This window comes from Homalodisca vitripennis, chromosome 3, assembly GCF_021130785.1.
Source record: "Homalodisca vitripennis isolate AUS2020 chromosome 3, UT_GWSS_2.1, whole genome shotgun sequence".
NCBI classification, from domain to species: domain Eukaryota; kingdom Metazoa; phylum Arthropoda; class Insecta; order Hemiptera; family Cicadellidae; genus Homalodisca; species Homalodisca vitripennis.
The window spans coordinates 186,136,568-186,159,800 of record NC_060209.1 but is presented as its reverse complement, the minus strand read 5'-3'; the positions used below and the strand labels follow the sequence as shown (position 1 = coordinate 186,159,800).

The 23,233-nt window shown below is 30.7% G+C and overlaps 1 protein-coding gene across 1 annotated transcript in view; it reads left to right on the top strand.

Annotated features, from left to right (window-relative positions):
• Positions 1–23,233, top strand: part of LOC124358513 (fat-like cadherin-related tumor suppressor homolog) — a 733,849-nt gene that overhangs the window by 515,832 nt on the left and 194,784 nt on the right. The window contains 2 exon segments of the mRNA XM_046810807.1: positions 19,658–19,862; positions 22,396–22,457. Coding sequence (XP_046666763.1) covers positions 19,658–19,862; positions 22,396–22,457 — 267 coding nt within the window.

The following is a 23,233-nucleotide window of genomic DNA, read 5'->3' as shown; positions in this document are numbered from 1 at the left end:
TGTGTGCGAAAAAGTGTTATAAAGAATAAGTACTAACGTAAAGAAAAAAGAGACATTTTCCGGAGATATAATATAATTGCGTAATACAGTACACACAAAACTTCGACTGAGTTAGAGTATTTACATCATTACAACATTTCTGAATCATGATGCTGGTGTTTCTTTTCATCTTCCTTTTTTATCTGGAGATACGTTTGTCCTCACGTCTTATAACTTCATGGTAAAAAACAAAATTGTTTAATCTTCTTCAATCTTTACTCTTTTCAAATATTCTTAATAGCATTATATTGTAATCTTCCAATAATACTTACATAAAAATTAAGACAAACTATAAGTAATGAGTGTGACCCTAACTTTGTATTGAGTCTAGACATAAGCAGATTAATGTATTTAAATAATACATGCCACTTACAGGGTAAAGACATAATTTGTAATCACACCACGTTTCCAGTATAGCTTTTAAAAACGCTTTCCAAATCGATCGTAGAAGAAGCGTTGGGATAAACATAATAGCCCAGGAGCCCAGAGCCAATGTGCATTGTAAAGCACACAGCGTTGTTTTTCATGAAATCCACAGAGAAATCTCCCCTAAAAATAAAATCGATCGTCAGTTTTACTAATATTGGTGGAATTTGAAATAGGAGAGTATCAAAAGGGGTAAAAATTATGAAATGAAGATATTTCCATATTTGTTCTCTAGGTGAACACGCTAAAAAACCATCAGACACTTCATTAAATTTTAAATCATACATTTACATATAACATATAGTTAAACACGCACTGGATAATATGGGTGTTGCTTTGGCCTTTAACCATCAAAACAACGTATTATCATGGTTATTATTAGGGTAATCATTATCATTACAACAGTTTTGTTGTGAAAACAGGATTTTGCGGACATTTGCCATCGTTCAGTGATATAATACAATGACTGAAAATTGTGTAAACGACGGCAAATGCCCGGAAAAGATCTGATTTCCTTAAAAATTCTTTCATGGTCAAACAAACTTCAAATACAAACTTTTGTCATAGTGAAATCTTTAATGTTTTGTAGAAAACTCTATGATTATTATTTATTAAAATTTCATTTCTAATTTAAATATCCTCACTAAATCCGCCTAGAGATTGGTTTTTTATTCTGACTTGTTACCTCTGAACAAAACAATTGCACCTAAAATTGAAATATCATATCCGTTTCCTATAAAAATTTCGATATTTTTGTTGATGTAACGTGTTGTCAATTGATTACGATACACAATAATTTGAATTTTTATTCAAGTATAATTTTCATTGAGGAATTGAAATAAAAATTAAAGTAAATTTAAATACGTAGGTATATTGTATGTCCAGACGCCATGGAAAAAAATATATTTCAAATAGTTTTAAATATATTCTTCTTTAAATGTAGGATTTATTTATAAACGACAATAAAAAGGGTCAAAATAGTTTTAAACTTATTCTTGTTTTAAAAGTAAAATTTATTTACATAAAAAAACAAATAAATGGGTGTGATATCTTAAAAATTAAAGTTTTTACTTGTTATACCATAAAAAATTAATCAAAATTACTTTCTAATACCTTCGGTTAAATGCAAGAAATAACATAATGGTGATTAATAATTTAACATTATAAAAAATACAGTCATTAATTTGTACTCATATAAAATATATCAGATTCTCAAATATTTACACACACCTAAAACATATTTAAATATAACAAATAATTAAACATGCACGGAATGTATACGGGGATTGCTTTGACGTGTAACTACCTTAATAACGTATTATATAGGTTAATATTGGGTTAACCATTCTCATTACAACAATTTTATCACGGTGAACATCATTAATGTTTTATTGAAAACTGTAAGAGTATTGTTTATCAAAATTTAATTTGTAATAAAAAACACTCACTAAATACTCATTATTTTAAAGTTCTTTTTTTATTCAGAAGTGCTAACTCTAACAAAATAATTTAAGCTAAAGATGAAATATCAGTTCAAAATATATCTACATATAGCTAAAACATATTTAAATATAACAAATAATTAAATATGCACGAGAAGTATACGGGTATTGCTTTGACTTTTAACTACCTTAAAAACTTATTATATAGGTTAATATTGGGTTAACCATTCTCATTACAACAATTTTGTCACGGTGAACATCATTAATGTTTTATTAAAAACTCTAAGAGTATTGTTTATCAAAATTTAATTTGTAATAAAAACCCTCACTAAATCCTCATTATTTTAAAGTTCTTTTTTTATTCAGAAGTTCTAACTGTAACTAAACAATTTCAGCTAAAGATGAAATATCAGTTCTGTTTCAAACAAGAAAAATCCCTTAAATATGTTTGTTGCACTGCATTCTTAATTGATTACGATACACAATTATTTGAATTTAATTCGTTTAATTTCTGTAGTAGCATTGCAATGAAAATAAAAGTCAATTGACAACACATGGATTTATTCAATGTCCAGAATTTATAGAAAACAAAATGTAGTTCACATAGTTTTAACATTATTCTTGTTTTTAAAATAAGATTAATTTACACTAAATAGTCTGGTATAATACAAAATTAAAGTTTCTTCTTTGTATATAATTTAGAAAATTCTTCTTCACACATCTTGATCTGAAACTGTAATTATTATTTAACTTTACTAAGGTTTTACTATTAAAATAAAAACTATTTAAAATTAAAATAAAATAATTATAACTATAAAATGTATACAAAATATGAAATTTTTGAAATATTAAAAATTTTGAAAATTAAAAGAATCAAAATATTAAAATCACTACGAAAGTCTCATCTTGTCAACGAGTGGGATATTAAACTGGTCATGTTCTGGCCACTGCTCTGGAGTGGGACAATAGTTTATTTCAAAAGCCATTTCTTGGCTCGTTTTATCGACATCACTTCACAAAGAACACTGAATCATGAATGACAGAAATGTATCCAATCCTCCAATGAGATAGTTTCCAATACCTTCGGTAATCCATTGGCATAGAGCAGTGGTAGGCAGGATTACATTATACTCTGTGTATTTTCGTAGTAATATGAATAAGTCTTGCTCTTACTTTGATTCATTGATCATTAATTGGTTTGAAAATATGAAACTTAAATGTTAAAAATTAATTAATACTATGGTATATTGGAAGCACTCCTACTTCTTTTTTGAATTAATTCAAACGGGCTCTAGAATGACATTATTCTTGCGTATACTAATATGCTACCTATAAATTAATTGCAGAATTAAATCTTATGTCCTCCAATATTTTATTAAGTAGAGATGACATCACTTACGATCTTACACGTAACCTGAATGGTGCTCTTAAAATCTTATAATATTCCAAAGGAACTACAAACCCTATTAGGTACTAACTTCTCTCATTCAGCCGCAGTTGATAGAAGCTATTATCTAAGTGAATTTTTGTGAAGTAAGACATTCATATTATTACAAAAACACATAGAGAATAATGTAATCCTGCCTACCACTCCTCTTTGCCAATGGATTACCGAAGGTATTGGAAACTATCTCATTGGAGGATTGGATAAATTTCTGTCATTCATGATTCAGTGTTCTTTGTGAAGTGATGTCGATAAAACGAGCCAAGAAATGGCTTTTGAAATAAACTATTGTCCCGCTCCAGAGCAGTGGCCAGAACATGACCAGTTTAATATCCCACTCGTTGACAAGATAAGACATTTGGAGTGATTTTAAAATTTTGATTCTTTGAATTTTTAAAATTTTTAATATTTCAAAAGATTTATATTTTGTATACATTTTTATGGTTATAATTATTTTATTTTAATTTTAAAGTAGTTTTAATTTCAATAGTAAAACCTTAGTAAAGTTAAATAATAGTTACAGTGTCAGATCAAGATTTGTGAAGAAGAATTTTCTAAATTATATACAGAGAAGAAACTTTAATTTTGTATTATACCAGACTATTTATGTGTATAAATTAATCATATTTTAAAAACAAGAATAATTTTAAAACTATGTGAATTATATTTTGTTCTCTATAAAGTCTGGACATAGAATAAATCCACGTGTTGTCAATTGACTTTGATTTTCATTGCAGTGCTACTACAGAAATTAAACGAATTAAATTCAAATAATTGTGTATCGTAATCAATTAAGAATGCGGTGCAACAAACATATTTAAGGGATTTTTCTTGTTTGAAACAGAACTGATATTTCATCTTTAGCTGAAATTGTTTTGTTACAGTTAGCACTTCTGAATAAAAAAAGAACTTTAAAATAATGAGGATTTAGTGAGGGTTTTTATTACAAATTAAATTTTGATAAACAATACTCTTAGAGTTTTTAATATAACATTAATGATGTTCACCGTGACAAAATTGTTGTAATGGGAATGGTTAACCCAATATTAACCTATATAATAAGTTTTTAAGGTAGTTAAAAGTCAAAGCAATGCCGGTATACTTCTCGTGCATATTTAATTATTTGTTATATTTAAATATGTTTTAGCTATATGTAGATATACTTTGAGTATCTGATATATTTTAAATGAGTTTAATGAATGATCTGCATATTTTATAAGGTCAAGTTATTAATTACGATTAGGTTATTTTTTACATTTTAAATGTGAAACCAATAATTTAGATTTTACATGAAATTTCACTTCTTCAAAGTAAGGATAATTATTACATCATTATATAAACCAAAGAGAAAAAAAACAATGTAAATATTTACTTTTCAAGAAATAAGATTAAATTTTTCTTTCGATCTGTACAGTATTAATAAATACAGTATTTATAACGTAATAGATACGGTTGGCTGAAACTTGATTGTTATATAACTAATATTACGTACATATTGTGCATAATTATAATGGTTTCAGTTCGACAAACGTAGGAAATTTAATACAAAATAAACAAAAAATGTTGTGTATTATTATTTAATTATTTTGTTCAATAAAATAAAAATAGTTTATATAGTGCAATGATTGTTGAGTATGTTGCATTCATTTAGGAATATGGACGAGATTGTAGTATAATTAATAATTATATTACCGACACCAATTTTGAATTTGTTACGTTGCTACTACTATCAAAAAAAATCTATCAAAAAGTGTACATTTATGGATATTGTAATTTACACTGCCTTTTATTGTTCCATAGTTGATTTCCTTGTTTTCTGATGAAGAAAATATATATGCAATCACAGGACAGGGTAGCCTAATTCTGTGAATAGACAATTTAGAAATTTTTTGTAATAGACTTTAAGTTACCTTAAATAGTAACCTTAGTAAAATAGTAATTTTTCTATTATATCTTGATTACACTGACCAATGAAATATTTAAAATTGTCACTTAAAATTATATTTGTATTACAACTTTTAATTTGATTACTTTGAAATTTTCTTACTCAATGCTTAACAGCGGCTGCAGAGAAGTTTAATATAAGAAGTGAAGTTGCTATCAAGCTCACTCTATGCTTTCAACAATATAAATGTAAACAAATCGTTAGTTGTTAAATTAGTTACACATATGGTTGTACTGTCCTAAAACTATGTTTGCAGAAAACAGCTAATTAATTTAAAAACACTGAAAAATAATACTTAAGAATTTGGAAAATAATACGTTTATTAATCGAGATAAAAACTATCCTACATTTTAAGGTGGATCAAACACAATCAAACAGATCCTGCTAGTTTTAATTGTTAAAATGTCATTTTTCTTAGGAAATTATAAAAAAAATTAAGTAGATTAGGTCTGTAATCTTCAAGTTTCCAAATAGTAGTAACATATTTTTCAGCAATTTGTACGGAAATGGGCTATTATTCAATATAGCTGCGATTTTAAAATGTATTTTTTTCCACAGTAGCTAAGTCAGCTGGTTTTGCTACTCCTAAACGATTTTTTTCTCTGCGTAAACAATTGAAAATTTAACGCCAACACAAGAGCTATTAGTTTTTGTTTTAAATTATGATACAAAATCATCAGTAATCGTTGTCTATTGATCAGTCACCTTTGAAACTAATCATAAAATGTACTGTTATTTTCATTATAGCTGTAAAATGTCTTACTAGTAAGTTACTACTATGATTCAGATAAGAGAAGTTTGGTTCATTTTCCGCCGGCGCGACCCGTACATAAAACCCCAATTTGTTCTTTAGCTCCAAGATCAATTCTTTCACATTGCGATCCAACTTTACGAAGGCATTCATATAAGTAATTAATATATTTTTGATATTTTCTTCTTTTTATAGTTAATTAATATGTTCATAACAATTCAATATCTCCGTACAAGTTTTGTATCAATTGTATTATATTTGTATATATTTGCTTATAAAGTTGTTGATAATGTAGTTTTCGTTTGATCCACTTATTTTCCATCGTATTTTTTTAAAGGTAACTGAAAAAATATTCGGACCTTGCTCTCCTCTTCTGACGGATCCTAAAACAACATTTCAATGAGCAGTCACATCGCTAAACGCGCATACAAAATCTACCACAATGTAGAACTACAAACTCGCTAAATACCAGAAAAATTTTACAAAGAACTAACTAAAGTTAAACTCAAAATATTACTTTGTTTGTTATTTGAGGAAGGCGCTTCACGCAATATAATTTTTGCCAAAAATAATAACCACGAAAAAAATAATTGAATTATAAAACTTTAAAAACGTCTTCAGGATCCACACATTTGAAAAATACATAATAAAATAAATGCAACTTAATGAACCACTTTAATGTTTTATATCAGTCATAGTATGAATTGAAATGTATGTACGTTATAATAAAATGGCATAAAATTGACTATGACTACACTTATTTTTTATTGCAGTTACAAATGTAGGGGGTGAAATACTAATGAATCATATTTAAGTTATGTAATACAGTTGTTCTGGTTTGATCACAGTATCTAGTTTAGTAGCTATATATTGTAAGTAGGTCACCTCCTGAACACATATAAAATGCATTAGGTTAATTATAGTGGTCTATTGTTTATATACAGTGTACCGTTTCACTATTTATTTTACAAAACAATACTCATCAGCATAGTTGTTAGTGGGCTTCTACCACTGAAACCACTAACAACCGCAAACAAGTTTAAATATTTCAGTCCATATGTAAAATGTTACTAATTGGTGTCTTTTGTAAAAATGTTTTTCTCGTGCATGGGCTAGACATCACAGTTATAGAGAACGCCATTTTGTATAATTTATGTATATAACTATAGTAAATTGAAACATTACTTTAATACATTGCTGTCTTTGTTAAAGATTTTTCCACAGATATAAAACATTTTAACAGGTATTATACGAAAACGTTTTATTATTACACCGTCTGAAAAACAGTCAGACGTTCCATTGTTAAAAGACTTTTAGTAAGTATAGACTTAGAAAAAAATATTTAATAATTACATTTTTGTAGAGGATGCTTCAAAAGAGGGGTTTGGGGTAGCCGGTGGGCTAGTGGTTTGAAGCGTTGCATTTTTGGTCTGAAATAGACATGTCACATCCTGTTTTCGACCGTAACATTTATAAAGTACAGTACTCCTTATTCCTTTTGATAAGATTCTCCAACATGAAGGAAGGGCGATTAATTTAAGAATTATGATTATTCAGTCTTTTCCAATACGGACAAAACACTCTTAGTTTTTAGAACCTCTTATACACTGTGCGGCGTTCTACTATTAAGCTTGAGGAGAGGTCACTCTTGAACAGACTCTACAGCTTACCATGCGAGATGCAGATATGTCAGAAGTCTAACTCATTCATCTTAAGCGTTTGTACCTCTTGAGAGAAGAGGTATGTCAGGGAGGAAACGATAAAATCTTTTGACAATTAACTTTTTTCTGTGTTAGCTTAAACGTTCTTTGGAACCATCCTCTGTTATTAAAAAATTCTTTCCGTTCACTTTTCTGTGCATTTATTCGCAGCTGGGTTTTTATTCAAATCTAGGTCTGGAAAATCGAATTTTTAATTTTTTTATCTTTCTCTGAACATTTAGTATAATTAAAAGACGTTACTTCAAGCCGCTTATTTACAGTGATATCCTTAAGCTGCCGCATCAAGTTGAACAGTTCGAGTCTTGAGACAGGTCTATATGTGACGTTCCTGTTTGGAGCAGAATACAGTTATTAGAAATAAGGCGTATCAGTCAATTTGGGAAACAAACATTTAATTTACTCTAAAGACAGCGGTTCATACGTAAGCAGAAGTTAAGAGCGTAACCTACAGACATATTTCAGTACAATTCTGTGGTATTTTTCTATAGTGTCAATAGAGCTGTTCCAGTGCGTATATGATTCATGTGGCAAATATTACTGGGTTTTTAAATTTTTTTTGAACTACAATCTACTGTTTCATGTTAACATTGAATTTACTAAGAGAATCCTTTTTAAAAGTGTTGTACTATTTTGTAGTACACGTCAGTTTAAAACTACTGTTAGTACCGTGATCGTTCTGAAAATAGTGGACATGAAAGTGTCTGACCTGTGGAAACATGCCACTGCGTTATCAGTGGTATCTCATGTAGTCGGGGAAACCCATGGGGCAGAGCTAGTGCCAAAGGGCACAACAAAGGTATTTTAATATTTGTCTATTGAAATCGATAAATATATTTTTCTCTTGTAACACAATCTACTTTTGTCCGGCTACAATTGACAAATTCCCCATTTTGTGGTGTAGAGAAGCTTCAAGATAGCAGGTTAAAATTAAAAATATGAAGATTGCATTATTGTTTAAAACAGAAATAATATTATTATAATACCCTGCGCTCCATGTCGACTATCATAATTGGAAATTATGTAATGTAAATATTACTAAATTCTCCTTTATTTCTAATCAATTTAATATTCATTTACACCACTACCCTATCTAGTATTATATGTAATTTCTACAGATAGAAAGTGAACACAAATAAGATAAAACTTAGGAAATCGTATTACAACTATTAAAACACAGGGACAATTTTTTATATGTAAATAATGCTTAATATATAATAATAGGATTAATTATTTTCCATCTTGGGCTTAGAGCTTCGAGATCCTTCCCTGTTGAGCTTTGGTCTTCTGTTAAACTGAAAAACAAGTATAGATTGAAGTACTTTTTTCTCGCGTGATATTTACAAAATTGACTTTTTCCGGCTAAAATTGCCGAATAGCCCACTTTGTAATGTGGAAAAGCTGCAAGATGGTTGGTAAAAATTCACAAATATGAAGTATGCCTTATTTTTTTAAACAGAGTTATTATTATTGCAATACCTAGCGCTCCATGTCGACTATCATAATTAGATATTATGTAATGTAAATTTTGCTAAAGTATCGTTTATTTCCAACAAATGTTATATTTATCTGCGTCATTTATAATGGATTTATAGTTCCATGCAATTTAACAATATTTATTTATCACCCTCAGTCATTTATTCATTACTGTTGTAATTCGCGGCCAAAGTTTTGTTGTTTAAACTTTTACGGCATTATTAATCGTGCATTATAACAGTTAAGCTTATATGTACATTATTTACTAACCGATTTTATGATCAAGTTGGCACAATGTGTTAATTAAATTTAGCTTAACATTAATTATTCTTTAATAACTTCCATAATATTATTCGTTCATACGGTATTAAGATTTAAAAACATCAATCGCCTGCCATATTTAAACGTGGTTATGATAATATATTATTTTTATCTTGATCTGAGCGTTTGCAATAAAAATAGACTTGTGCCCCCCAAAATATAAGGTTTCATGTTTTTATTGGTTTTTTTTAATTTCAAAATAAAATTTTAAAAAGAACATAGACAGGCAGACTGTCCTCCTCCCCCCTACTAAACATTTATGATCCATATTTGTATTAAAGTTTTGTTGTGTTAATATAAAACAAATTCATAAAATATTACCCCAGAATTCGCAAAAACCCTGGTTAATGACTGGCGTTTATTGTGACTGGATTAGAGAATATAAGGCAATTTGATGTGTAGGTAGTAATATAAAGATCGGTAAAATCTAAATATAAAAATTGAAACACATGTTAAACTAGTAGAATAAAAGTCAATTCGGTGCTTTTTCAGAAACCTTTTTTTTATTGAAGTGTGAATTGGATAATTCTCTCACCCGGGCCCCATTTCAAATTATGGTTATAAACGATGTGTTGATATGGAATCCAATGAAGGTCCGTCTACACTTTACATATTTTCTCACCCCTTTTCTATTCGTAATACTAATTCTTAATAACCTTTACCCGCTAGATCGCTTTAGTATTTAAATATGGCAGCCGATTGACGTTTTTTAAAGCGTAATACCGTATATAAGATGAATAATATTATGGTAGTCATTAAAGAATATTTAATAGGTACAAGCTAAATTCTAAAATACAAACATTTGTTTCTCCATGATCGTAAAATCGGTTAGTAAATAATATAGATACAATGCACGATTAATGATGCCGTAAAGTTTATAACCAACACCAATCTACTTGAGATAGCGCTCTCGCGAAATCTAAACAGTAATGAATAATGACTTCCGAGGGTAATCAATAAAATATTGTTAAATTGCCCCATGAAATTATAAATCCATTATAATAACATGACTTAGATGATATATAAATTGTTTTGGAAATGAACTAGAATTCTTATTAACATTTACATTACATAATTTTCAATTATGATAGTCGACATGGAGCGCTGGTTATTGCAATGATAATGATTTCTTTTTAAAACAAATAAAGCATACTTCATATTTCTGAATTTTTTTTACTAACCATCTTGCAGCTTCTCCACATTACATAAGTGTGGTATTCGGGCAATTTTTAGCCGCAAAAAAAAAGTCGATTTTGTTACAAGAGAAAAATATATTATATGGATTTCAATAGACAAATATGTAAAATACCTTTGTTATTCCCCCTTGGCACCAGCACTACCCATTGGTTTTTTTTCCCCGACCACATGTGATACCAGCACTGATATTCCGCAGTGGCATGTTTCACAGGTTAAGGCAGGACCAACTTTCATGTCCACTATGTTCAGGAAAGATTCACGGTACCTAACAGTAGTTTTAAACTGACGATGTACTACAAAAAAGTATAAAAACTTTTAAAAAGGAATTCTCTTAGTAAATTAAATGTTAACATGTGAAACACTAGTTTGTAGTTCAAACTTATTTAAAAAAACCATTGTTATTTGCCACATGGGGAATCATCCACGCACTGGAACCAGCTCTATTGACACTATAGAAAAAATACGACAGAATAGTACTGTTAATGAATATGACTATTCGGTTACGATCGTACACTTCTGTTTACGTCATGATGAACATGCTCTTTTTAGATTAAGATAATATATTTTGATTTATTTTTAATTTTTAAATTATAAAATGTAGCTATACTACCTATCAAAATGTACAAATTTGGGTAGAAGAATTCTACAAATTGTCAATCATTAGGTTCTTCTTTGTGGAAATCGCTGTCTTTGAATGTAGTAAGGCCCCGCGCCTATTTTCTTCGATTGCGACTAACGCTGCTTAAAGAGTGTGAAAAGGGAGGAGACAAAGGAGGAAGAGACAAGGGAGGAGAGATAAGGGAGTAGCATTCATGTGCAGAGATTGAGGAAGGAATGATTAAGTATTAGCAAAACATGCCTTGCACTGTTTATGGTTTGCCAGATCCAACTTAAAAAAATATGTATATCTTCTAATTGAGTAAAGAGAAGCCTTTTGAAGAATCTGGACATTTCCATTTGCGGTCTAGTTTGGTCGTGTGCCGCCTCCTGGTACATCCATAAAGGGTTGCCCAGATATTTTGATTTGTGTGACACATAAATTTTTTGTTATGCTCAGTGATAATATTAATATATCTTATGTGTGACTGTTTCAAAAAATTTGAAGAAATTATTTTGTAATTAATTTTGATGTGTTTGATGGACACAGCTTTGCTTTTAAGAAGTTTCACAAAATCTAATAATATTTCGTTTGTTATTATAAACTTATTAACCAATCAATACAAACTCCGTCTACAAGGATTTTCTTTACTCAATTAGAAGTATATGCGTATTTTTTAAGTTGGATCTGGCAAACCACGACAGTACAAGGCTTTGCTAAAAACTTCACCTTATCTCCTTCCCTAATCTCTGCCCATGAAATGTTACTTCCCTATTCTTTCCCCTTGTCCCTCCCTCCTTTGTCTCCTCCCTTTTCACCATCTTTTGTTTAGCGGTTAATCATAATTGAGGAAATTAGGCGCGGATCTTCGTACTGTATTATAAATCGATTTATACAAACAGGGACAATCATCTAACAAACTTTATAGTTAAATAGTTCCAATTTCCCTGATCGTACAATCGGTTAAGTAAATAGTGTAGATACAATGCACGATTTAATGTTGCCGTATTGATGCTGTTGTGTTTTATTTTGCATTTTATTACAAATAAAGATTATAAATACTCAAAATTCTGTGTATGATTTGTATTACATTTTCTACACTGACAACTTTTATAATAAAACATAATTTGTTACAAATATTAATCTTATAAAATACATTTACAATATAACAAATAATTAAACACGCATTGGATATAATATATATATATCATATATATATATATATATATATATTATTAATATATATCTAATATATATATATGGGTGTTGCTTTGGCCTTTAACCACCAAAACAACGTATATCATGGTTATTAGTAGGGTATTCTTTCTCATATTACAATAGTTTTGTTGTGGGTAACAGGATTTTCCGGACATTTTCCATATAGTTCATGATATAATACAATCACCGAAAATTTTGTATTAAACGATGTGGGAAATGCCCACGGAAAAGATGCCCCCCGATTTTTTTTTTCCTTAATAATTCTTTCACTGTCAAAAACAAACTTTAAATTAAAGATTTTTTTGTCATAGTGATAATCGTTAATGTTTGTTGTAGATAACTCTATGAGTAATTAATGTCTTAAGATTCATTTAGAATTTAAAGATCCTCTCTAAATCGCCTAGAGATTTGCTTTTTTATTCTGACCTGCTACCTCTGAACAAAATGATTGCACCTAAATTTTGAAATATATACTTTTTCATATAAAACATCCTAAACTTTTTTTCATTGTAACGTGTTCTCAATTGATTACGGTACACAATTAATTTTAATTTAATGCAAGTTTAATTTTCAATAGTGGAATTGAAATTAATTAAAGTCAATTTTAAACACGTAGTTTTATTTTACTTCCAGGACGCCATAGAAAAAAAATATTATTTCAAATAGTTTTAAAATTATTCTTCTACTAAAAGTTAAAGATTTATTTACATAAAACGTATAGTAAAAAAATGGTACTCGAAATAGTTTTAAATTTTATTTTTGTTTTAAAAGTCATAAAATTTATTTTTATAAAAAATGGGGTCTGGTATCTTACACAATTAAAGTTACTTACTGGTAAAGAAAACTTATTATAAATTACATTAAAAGCAATACATTTTGTACATTTGTCACACTGAAAATCATTATATTATTGCGTAATTTGTACATAATATTAATCACGTAAATAACCAAAAAAAAAAACCTCAGCCAAGCGTGGGTATGTACTTTAAAGTTTTGAAATCTTAACTTTTACATTGTTTCTTCTGTGGTAGTTTAGTAACAGTAAATAATAATTCATCCTTACTTTAAGGAAAGTGAAATTTCATGAAATGGCTACGACGTCAATGATTTCAAATTTAAAATGCAAGAAATTACAAATCACTGTTAATTAATAATTTAACCTTATAAAAAAGACAAGATCATTCATCAAACTCATATAAAACATTATCAGATCTCAAATGTTTACACACAGACTAAAAACATATTAAATATAACAAATAATTAAACATGCAAGGAATTATATTACGGTATTGCTTTGACGTTGTAACTACCTTGATAACGTATTATATAAAATAATATTGAGGGTAATCATTACAAACACCTTCTTTTGGTGAACGTCAGTATCGTTTTTTTGGAAAATACTATGAGTATTTGTTATCAAAATGTAATTTGGTAACAAATACCTTACTAAATCCTCATTATTTTAAACTTATTTTTTTATTCAGAAGTTTTAACTCTAACAAAACAATTTCAGCTAAAGATTAAATATCAGTTCTGTTTCAAATAATATCAAGTCCTTTAAATATGTTTGTTGCACCGCATTCTTAATTGATTTCGATACAAAATTATTTAAATTAATTTTTTTTAATTTTTGCAGTTAGCACTGCAATAAAAATAAAAAGGTCAATTGACAAACACATGGATTTATTCATCATGCCCAGACTTTATAGAGAACAAAATATAGTTCACATTAGTTTTAACATTATTCTTGTTTTTAAAAATAAGATTAATTTACACACATAAATAGTCTGATATTAACAAAATTAAAGTTTCTTCTTTGTATATAATTTAGAAAAAATTCTTCTTCACAAGTCTTGATCTGAAACTGTAATTATTATTTAACTTTACTAAGGTTTCAGTATTTAAACTTAAAAACTACTTTTAAAATTAAAATAAAATTAATTTCAAGTATAAAAATGTCTCATATTTTAATATTAAACATTTTAAAAGTTCAAAGAATAAAAATTTTAAAATCATTCCTAAAAGTCTCATTTTGTCCTATGAGTGGGATATTAAACTGGACATTTTGTGCCCACTGCTCTCTAGGAGTTAGGACAATTAGTTTATTTCAATAGCCATTTCTTGGCTCGTTTTATGGACCTTCACTTCACAAAGAACACTGAATCATGAATGACAGAAATGTATCCAATCTCCAATGAGACTGTTTGCAATAACCTTCGGTAATCTCTTGGCAAATAGGATAGTGGTAGGCATACAATGTATCTAACAGTAACTCAAAATTAATTAGCAATGTGTGATTAAAAGTTACTTCTATAATGGAACTTATACATAAAAAAATTATTAAAATAGTATAGTTAGTATCCATTTGTAATGAACTGGAAGTAATTATTACCAGCCTTGTTTCTAACTAGGGACGATGAAATTTATAATTTAATTTGTCTTAGAACTAGCAATGATATTTTATTTTTACTCGTATTTTTTACTTGTTGTTGTCTTTATTGTTTAAAATTTCCTAACATATTACCAGAGAATTCGCAAACACCCTGTATAATGACAGGCGTAAACTGACTGTTTTGATAAGGCGATTTGACATACATACATACATAAAGATTTGTAAATGTAAATATAAATTGAACACATGTTAAACTAGTGGAATAAAATTCAATTTTGTGCTTTTCAGAACTTTTTCGTAATTGAAGTGATTTGGATTTCTCTCACCGGATTTTATATTTGGTACAAACGATGGTTTATACGAATCCAATGAAGGTCGTCTACACTTTACATATTTTCTCACCCTTTTATTCGTAATACTACGCATGTACTAACCTTTACCCGCTAGATGTTGGTATCAACATAACAATTTTTTGTTTATGAAGGTGTTTAATTTATGAAATTATTTGTTAGCTTGTTCGTTTAAATGGGCGGTAAATTAGTCATACCAATAATATCCAGTATTCTACTTAAAGTTCCATTAGAGTATGCCTCATGGATTATTTAATGCTAATCAGTATTTCACATGGTGGCGCCAGTGTTAGTGGCGAGCTGATGCTGCAGACAACTAACCAACAGTGGAAGTTGCCATGCAAATGTCCCAAGTTCAGTTCCGAACTCACTCCCGAATATGAAATACGTCATTCTGTTTGCCCTCAACTCCAACACAGCTACTCACCATTATTTGGACCAATGTTGGGTTCTAACTCGGTCCGTAAACTATTCAGTTTTTATATTCACTGGTTCTATCACACATATTCGACCACAGTCTTTGCTGGGGCTACATACAACGTTTAAACTCTAAATCTCATTTCATTAGGCTACAAGTTTTGCTACGTCACATGTTAAAATGTCATATAATTGTACTTAGTTTGATGCAAATGCAGTTACACCGCCATTTTCTTGTCGCCATCATGGTTGCCCATAAGGCCAATGTAAAACTTCGCTAAACCTGAGCCAAATTTTATGGGTTGACGCTCCACCATCAAACTCAGTGTTGCTCATATATAAATAAAGTCATGTGACAAATATCAAATCCGTAGGTTAGTTAATTTTTCAGGTATCATGCAGACCGACATAATGAAAAAACACTTATCCAGCCGCCTGTGTTTTTTATCTAATTGTCAGACGGTGATATAGCTATTACGTTTGTGTCTGACGGGCAGTTTTTACTCTGTTAAACAAAAAAAAGAAAGGAAAATTCTCTGAGAAAAGGATAATATTTAATATTTTCACCCTTTTATTACCCTTTCATTTCGACCTCCACCAAACCAGCGAGGCTGACGATAAATTTTATTTTTAGAAGAAATTCTTTTAAAATTTAAAAAACCCATTTTATGATCATTCAATGTGATTTGTCTCTCAGCTCTTAGGCTATTAAGCTTGTGAAGTTAAGTAACTTTAAACTCCATTTACGAATCAGTTATTAGTCAAAAACACACATTTATATAACACAGTTTTGCACGGTCTATGTGAGGGGCCAGCTGATGAATTCCCATACATGAATAAAATTACCTTATCAACTAAAATGTAATTATACATAATTGGCCTCACATGTAATGTAGTGTCGGTTAGAGGAGATTTAATGTTAATTGTGAAACCGTGTACGTTAATTACTTTCAGTGTAATCCATTCGCTCAGGTTAAACAAAATAGACCGGCATACGAGATAAACGCGGGGATTTGTTTGCCCCTTAATTTTAAATGTTGTGTACATTTTTAAATGATCCAAACTTCTAGTTGGATTGGTTTATTTTCGAGATGATTTAAGTCAAAACAGCTTGAATAGGTGTATGTAGAAAACGTTTATTATATTTAATCGAGTTAAGCACTATTATTGTTCAATGATAGAAGAACAATATTGAACAAAGACAGTTAGTGTACCGCCAGCCACACTAATTTTTAGAAATAGTCATTGATTAGTACCTGACTTGCAAGGGTAACTGTTATTAACACACTTGTACAGGACGTAACTGGAATTATATGACAATCTGATAGGATGTATTCTATAAATTTGAATCTACCAATCTTTAGATATTTATACAGTTAAAAAAATACAGTATACATAGTTTAGAAATTGCGCCATCCAACGGAATGTGTTTAAAAGTTAGGCTATTTACAAAAATTACTATTATACAACTTTCATACATAAATTACAATACTTTTTCCCAACTTCCTTTTGATATCACCTAATTTAGAATAGCAAACAAGCCAATAATTTTACTTTTTATTCTGAACGGAGTTTTGACATCAGAACAGTGTACATCAAACCCTACACAAAAGTAAACAAACACACAAACAAACACAACGTTCAACAATTTACACAGTACCGTTCAAAGTTATAATTTGGGGTTTTCATATACAACACCACACAAAACAATATTAAAATCTCTTATGTCTGACCGTTTCAAAAATTTAAAGAAATTAGTATTTATTATTTTATTATGTGAAGTGTCTGATGGAACAGCTTTGCTTTTAAGAAGCCTCACAAAATAAAAAGTATAGTTTTTTGTTTGTCGGTTATTCAAAATTAACTAACCAATACAAACTCCACCTACAAGGTTTTTCTTTACTCAATTAGAAGAATATACGTACTTTTTGAGTTGGATCTGAAAAACCACGACAGTACGAGGCTTTGCTAAAACTTATCTCCTTCCCCAATCTCTACCCTTGAATGCTACTCCCTTATCTTTCCCTCTTGTCTTTTCCTCCTTTGTCTCCTCCCTTTCACCCTATTTGTGCAGCGGTTAATCGCAATCCAGGAATTAAGGCGCGGGGCTTCCAACTTTCAAGGATCGATTTCCACAAACAGGGAACCTAATCATTAACAAATTGTAGATTTCTACCGAATTTTGAGCATTCTATTAGATAGAATAGCTACATTTAATTAAATATAAAATTAAATCGAAATATATTACCTTTTTTAGGGATTACGTCCACTCGAAACGAACTTTAGCTTTTCGACTGGTTTTATATGATAAGACGAATTATAAAATTAATTATATATCATATATACTTGTAACCCTGCTCGTGAATAAAACATGTGTTTGTTTAAAGTTTAGAATTATCTGCAATCGAAAGAGGTTTCATAATAAATATTGGCCAAACACTTGTTTAGAGGCCAAGAAGTAATTCTTAACTTTCTTGCTGGTTTTTCTAGTCAAAGAACATTCAAGTTCAAGTTCAAATCATCTTTATTCAGGAATAAGACACAATACATTTTTCTATAGTTCCCATGCAACTCATAGGTTGCGCGTGTGATTGAAGTAATTATTATACATTTATTATATAAAATATTAATTTATACAATGCCCCTAAGACAGTAATTACGTGATTTACATTTAAAGAGTATTGATTTGAGGAGTTTGCCTAACTAACAAGATATTCTGCACATGCGTTCGCTGAAATTGTTACAATATGTAATACAGCATAAGTCTAGAGTCTAGCTGATATAAGAATCTTATCCTCAATTATTACTTCTTCAAAACTTCTTGGCACTTGGCATTGAAGTACTTGGATTAGAAAATTGCAGCTGTAGTAATCACCATTGTGATCGTACTTGTATCATTCTCTGCTTTAGGTGTTTGTGCTAGTGAAGGACCAGAATGACAACGTCCCCCTGGCAGACAAGCCGGCCTACAGGACTAGAACATTGCAGCTGTAGTAATCACCATAGTGATCGTACTTGTATCATTCTCTGCTGCAGGTGTTTGTTCTAGTGGAGGACCAGAATGACAACGTCTCCCTAGCAGACAAGCTGGCCTACAGGACTAGAACATTGCAGCTGTAGTAATCACCATTGTAATGGTACTGGTATCATTCTCTGCTGCAGGTGTTTGTGCTAGTGAAGGACCAGAATGAAAACGTTCCCCTGGCAGACAAGCCGGCCTACAGGACTAGAATACTGCAGCTGTAGTAATCACCATTGTGATCGTACTTGTATCATTCTCTGCTGCAGGTGTTTGTGCTAGTGGAGGACCAGAATGACAACGTCCCCCTGGCAGACAAGCCGGCCTACAGGACTAGAACATTGCAGCTGTAGTAATCACCATAGTGATCGTACTTGTATCATTCTCTGCTGCAGGTGTTTGTGCTAGTGGAGGACCAGAATGACAACGTTCCCCCTGGCAGACAAGCCGGCCTACAGGACTAGAACATTGCAGCTGTAGTAATCACCATTGTGAATCCGTACTTGGTATCATTCTCTGCTGCAGGTGTTTGTGCTAGTGAAGGACCAGAATGACAACGTTCCCCTGGCAGACAAGCCGGCCTACAGGACTAGAACACTGCAGCTGTAGTAATCACCATTGTGATCGTACTTGTATCATTCTCTGCTGCAGGTGTTTGTGCTAGTGGAGGACCAGAATGACAACGTCCCCCTGGCAGACAAGCCGGCCTACAGGACTAGAACATTGCAGCTGTAGTAATCACCATTGTGATCGTACTTGTATCATTCTCTGCTGCAGGTGTTTGTGCTAGTGAAGGACCAGAATGAACAACGTTCCCCTGGCAGACAAGCCGGCCTACAGCACTAGAACATTGCAGCTGTAGTAATCACCATTGTGATCGTACTTGTATCATTCTCTGCTGCAGGTGTTTGTGCTAGTGGAGGACCAGAATGACAACGTCCCCCTGGCAGACAAGCCGGCCTACAGCGGCCACGTGCTGGAGAACTGCCCCACTCACACCTCTGTGCTCCGGGTGTCCGCCTCTGACGCCGATCAGGGTCCCGGCGAGAGGATCAGCTTTAACATCACTGCCGGCAACACAGCCGGTCACTTCGCTATAGATGACACCGGTGAGCAGTCTTGGTTTATTATTCGCTTCTTCGTGTTATGAAATTTTTTTTGAAATACATACTCCATCAAATTTAATTACAACACGAATTGAACCAGTGATAACGATCCATATCAATTCTCATCCGGATTTGACCTTATTTGGTCTCTTCACATATGGCAAATGTCCAAAGGTTGGGCAAAATGATTATTTAAATATGGTAGGAATAACCGTACCTGAAATTAATTTCAAGTTACTTTGATATAGTTGGTGTCATAATGACTGTAAAGTTTCAATATTCTCACTATAAATAAAGTGGGTGACAGGTGTCAATGTTATTCTCAAATAAGAAAAATTACACGTCAAATAAAAAACTATATTCATAATTAACGTCCCGTATACATTTTTACAATGTCTACCAGACTATTATTGTAATTCTCAAATCTAAAAAATTATACGTTAAATATATAAAAAAAAAAAAACAGATTCATCAATAACATCCCATATACTTTTTTGCAAAGTCTATCTCTTCTACTTTACCTTTTTTCGGTAATTTGTTTTTAAAATTAGTTGTAATGATATACTTACATAATTAAAGAAACTGTATGTAACTGTAGGTTAAGTTTTAGAGACGGCTTTTTAGCCATAAAGTTGCCTCGTAAAATAAGATATCCTTATTTACTTCGTATACGAAGCGGCTTGCTTTTATAAAATAATAAACATACATAAAATCAGATTGATGTACAATAGAGATAAAATTTGGTGTTGATGAAAGTCGATTTCTCTCCGATGAGAATTCTCCTATTGTGCAAATTCCAAAAGAACCACGTTGTGTTACAATGAAAATCGGCTTTTGATTTCTCTAATATTACTTTGAAAATGTCTTGAAGCCTCATATTTTCTTCATCTCTCATCTAATTTAGTTTTTTCAGTTTTAATATACTAAAATGTATTGACACATCATATGTGACACAGGGTTAAATTGCAACATTTATATGCGATGAAAAGCAAACACAAAGAAGCAAAGTTGTTACTGAGTTATGGCACATGAACACAGTAAAACTTGCATAAAGTTCACAGGTAATACCTACAAAGTTGTCACAGTCTAGTGAAGTTTTAATAACATTTGCATACAAATGTAATAATTACCATGGGAGTGGGGCAAGACGTCAACGTGTCTCTTGGTGTAGCGTAGCACGCTGCTGTTTAGAGAGCGTAATTACACCAAGAACGCAACAAGAACTTCGAGCGCTGTCAATAACACAATTAAATAGGGTGTTAATTCACTGTACCATGCCATTTGAGGATATAATTGTAAAAGTTCTTTTATACATTCAAAGTTTAGATTTTAGGTTAAATAATCTTAGTATGTATGCGAAAATTGGTGTTTAAAGGTAACCTTTTCTGATACTTTATGTAAAACTAATTTCATAAAACGCTTTTATACAGGGTAAGTCAAATAACGTATCCTAAACGTATATTAAGAGAATGGTTAGAACTACAGTAAAGAAGCAAAAACCAATCTTTCTAAATTACATACATGAAATGTATTTAAAACAATTTAATTCAATTCATGAATTTATTTAATTATTTATGGGAAAAGATGTGCTACAACTGGAGATTCCAGATTAAAATTTTAAAATAGTAAATGTATGACGTATTGGACATTTTTAAAGCTCTATTTTACGTAAATATTAAATAAAAAAAAACTTAATCGTTTTAAGATGGCGGACCAAAACGTTATAACATTGGGTTTTACATTAAAAATATGTATTTTCTTCACTGTGCTGATTAAACTCTGTACTTCTTTTACAATAAAAATATACCTTTAATAGTACAAGTAAATATGATCATTGTTATAAGCCATAAAAACGCTACAAGTCAATTAACATTAAAATGTAACTCTTCCTGTAGGCAATACCGAAAGATTTTACTGTCATAAACTAGTATACAATAATAATTTTCAGATGTTGTTGAGCGCACTTTGTACATAATATTTTTATTTTCTTTCCAAAGGATAATAACCGTCAGTTTGATATTTGTCCATAGTTTTGTTTTTGGAATTGATATTATTCAATTTTTCCATAACACATAAATAAAGGAAGAAATTTCCTCGTTTATACACGAATAATGGAAAGTCCACTATTGTGAATGAAAATGTCAAACTAGTGTCAGTTTGTTAGGAGTTAATTTTGTTATGAAAAGCGAAATTACTATATACAAGGAAATTTGACATCAGAATCATTTTTAAATCTAGTATTTTAGGTCAAACATGTAATAAAATAACTATGTGAAGTTGGGTGAAGTTAGGATAATGACTGGCCAGTGGGATATAGTATTTTTGCCTTTATTTGGGATTATTGTATTAATTAATCATAATTCTCTTTGCCGTAATTGTATGCATGAGAATAGCGCAAGGGGGAAGGGGACAGCGTGAAAATAATGCACTACTACCAACGACAAACGCATACGTACTATAGTATATCTTAATGCATGCATGAGTATTTCAATAATGTCATATTCTACAGTAATTGTTTATATGCCCCTTGTTTCAGGTCTTATATACACGACCACGGACCAGATCGACAGGGAAGAACAAGAAGAATATGTGCTCGAGGTAAAATTCTTCCTGAGCTCTCTTAATCATTTATCGAAAATAACCATATTTCTGTATGCGTTTTTTGTGATTTGCATGAGCATGGACTTGATTTTCTGACTAGTTACTTTACTTACATAAGTTTTATTATTGAAGAACTATCACAACTGTATCAGGTGTTCTGAGCATGAACTACTTTAATTCTCCTCCTGATAACGTAGAACTGGGCCTTAAACTTGTCTTGTGGCCGAGCGTTTGCGAGGCCTATTACTTAAGGTCCTGGATAACTTTCATTTCTCTTGGTCTGTCTGTATATTTTTCAGAACGATTTCTCGCAAACAAACTGATCTACAGATTAAAATTTTGGAAGAAGCTTCATTACTGTATAGGCAACACTGAGTTCAATGATCATGCATGTAATTCCATGGGATTTGGCTGAGCGTTAGCGAATATATTTAAATTGGTCTTATGGGTAACCATGATGGTAAAAACACCATAGCAGAATAAATAAATTAGGAAAAATGAGTAAAATTATGCGACAATTTTATTGGTAAAGTAAAAAGAAGAAAAAAATAGATTGGAAAGTCCATGTTAAAAGTATGTACCAAAATATGATTTTAGCGTAGGCTTGCATTTTATTACCCGCCCTAGCTCACCGGAACTTTTATTATTTGAACATTGCTATGAAACTTAATTTGATGAATATAAATGTAAATGAATTGTATGTAGAAGATATTTGTAGAAATATTTTATGAAACTTTATTTCATATAGACATGAATGAGTTCTTGATGACGTA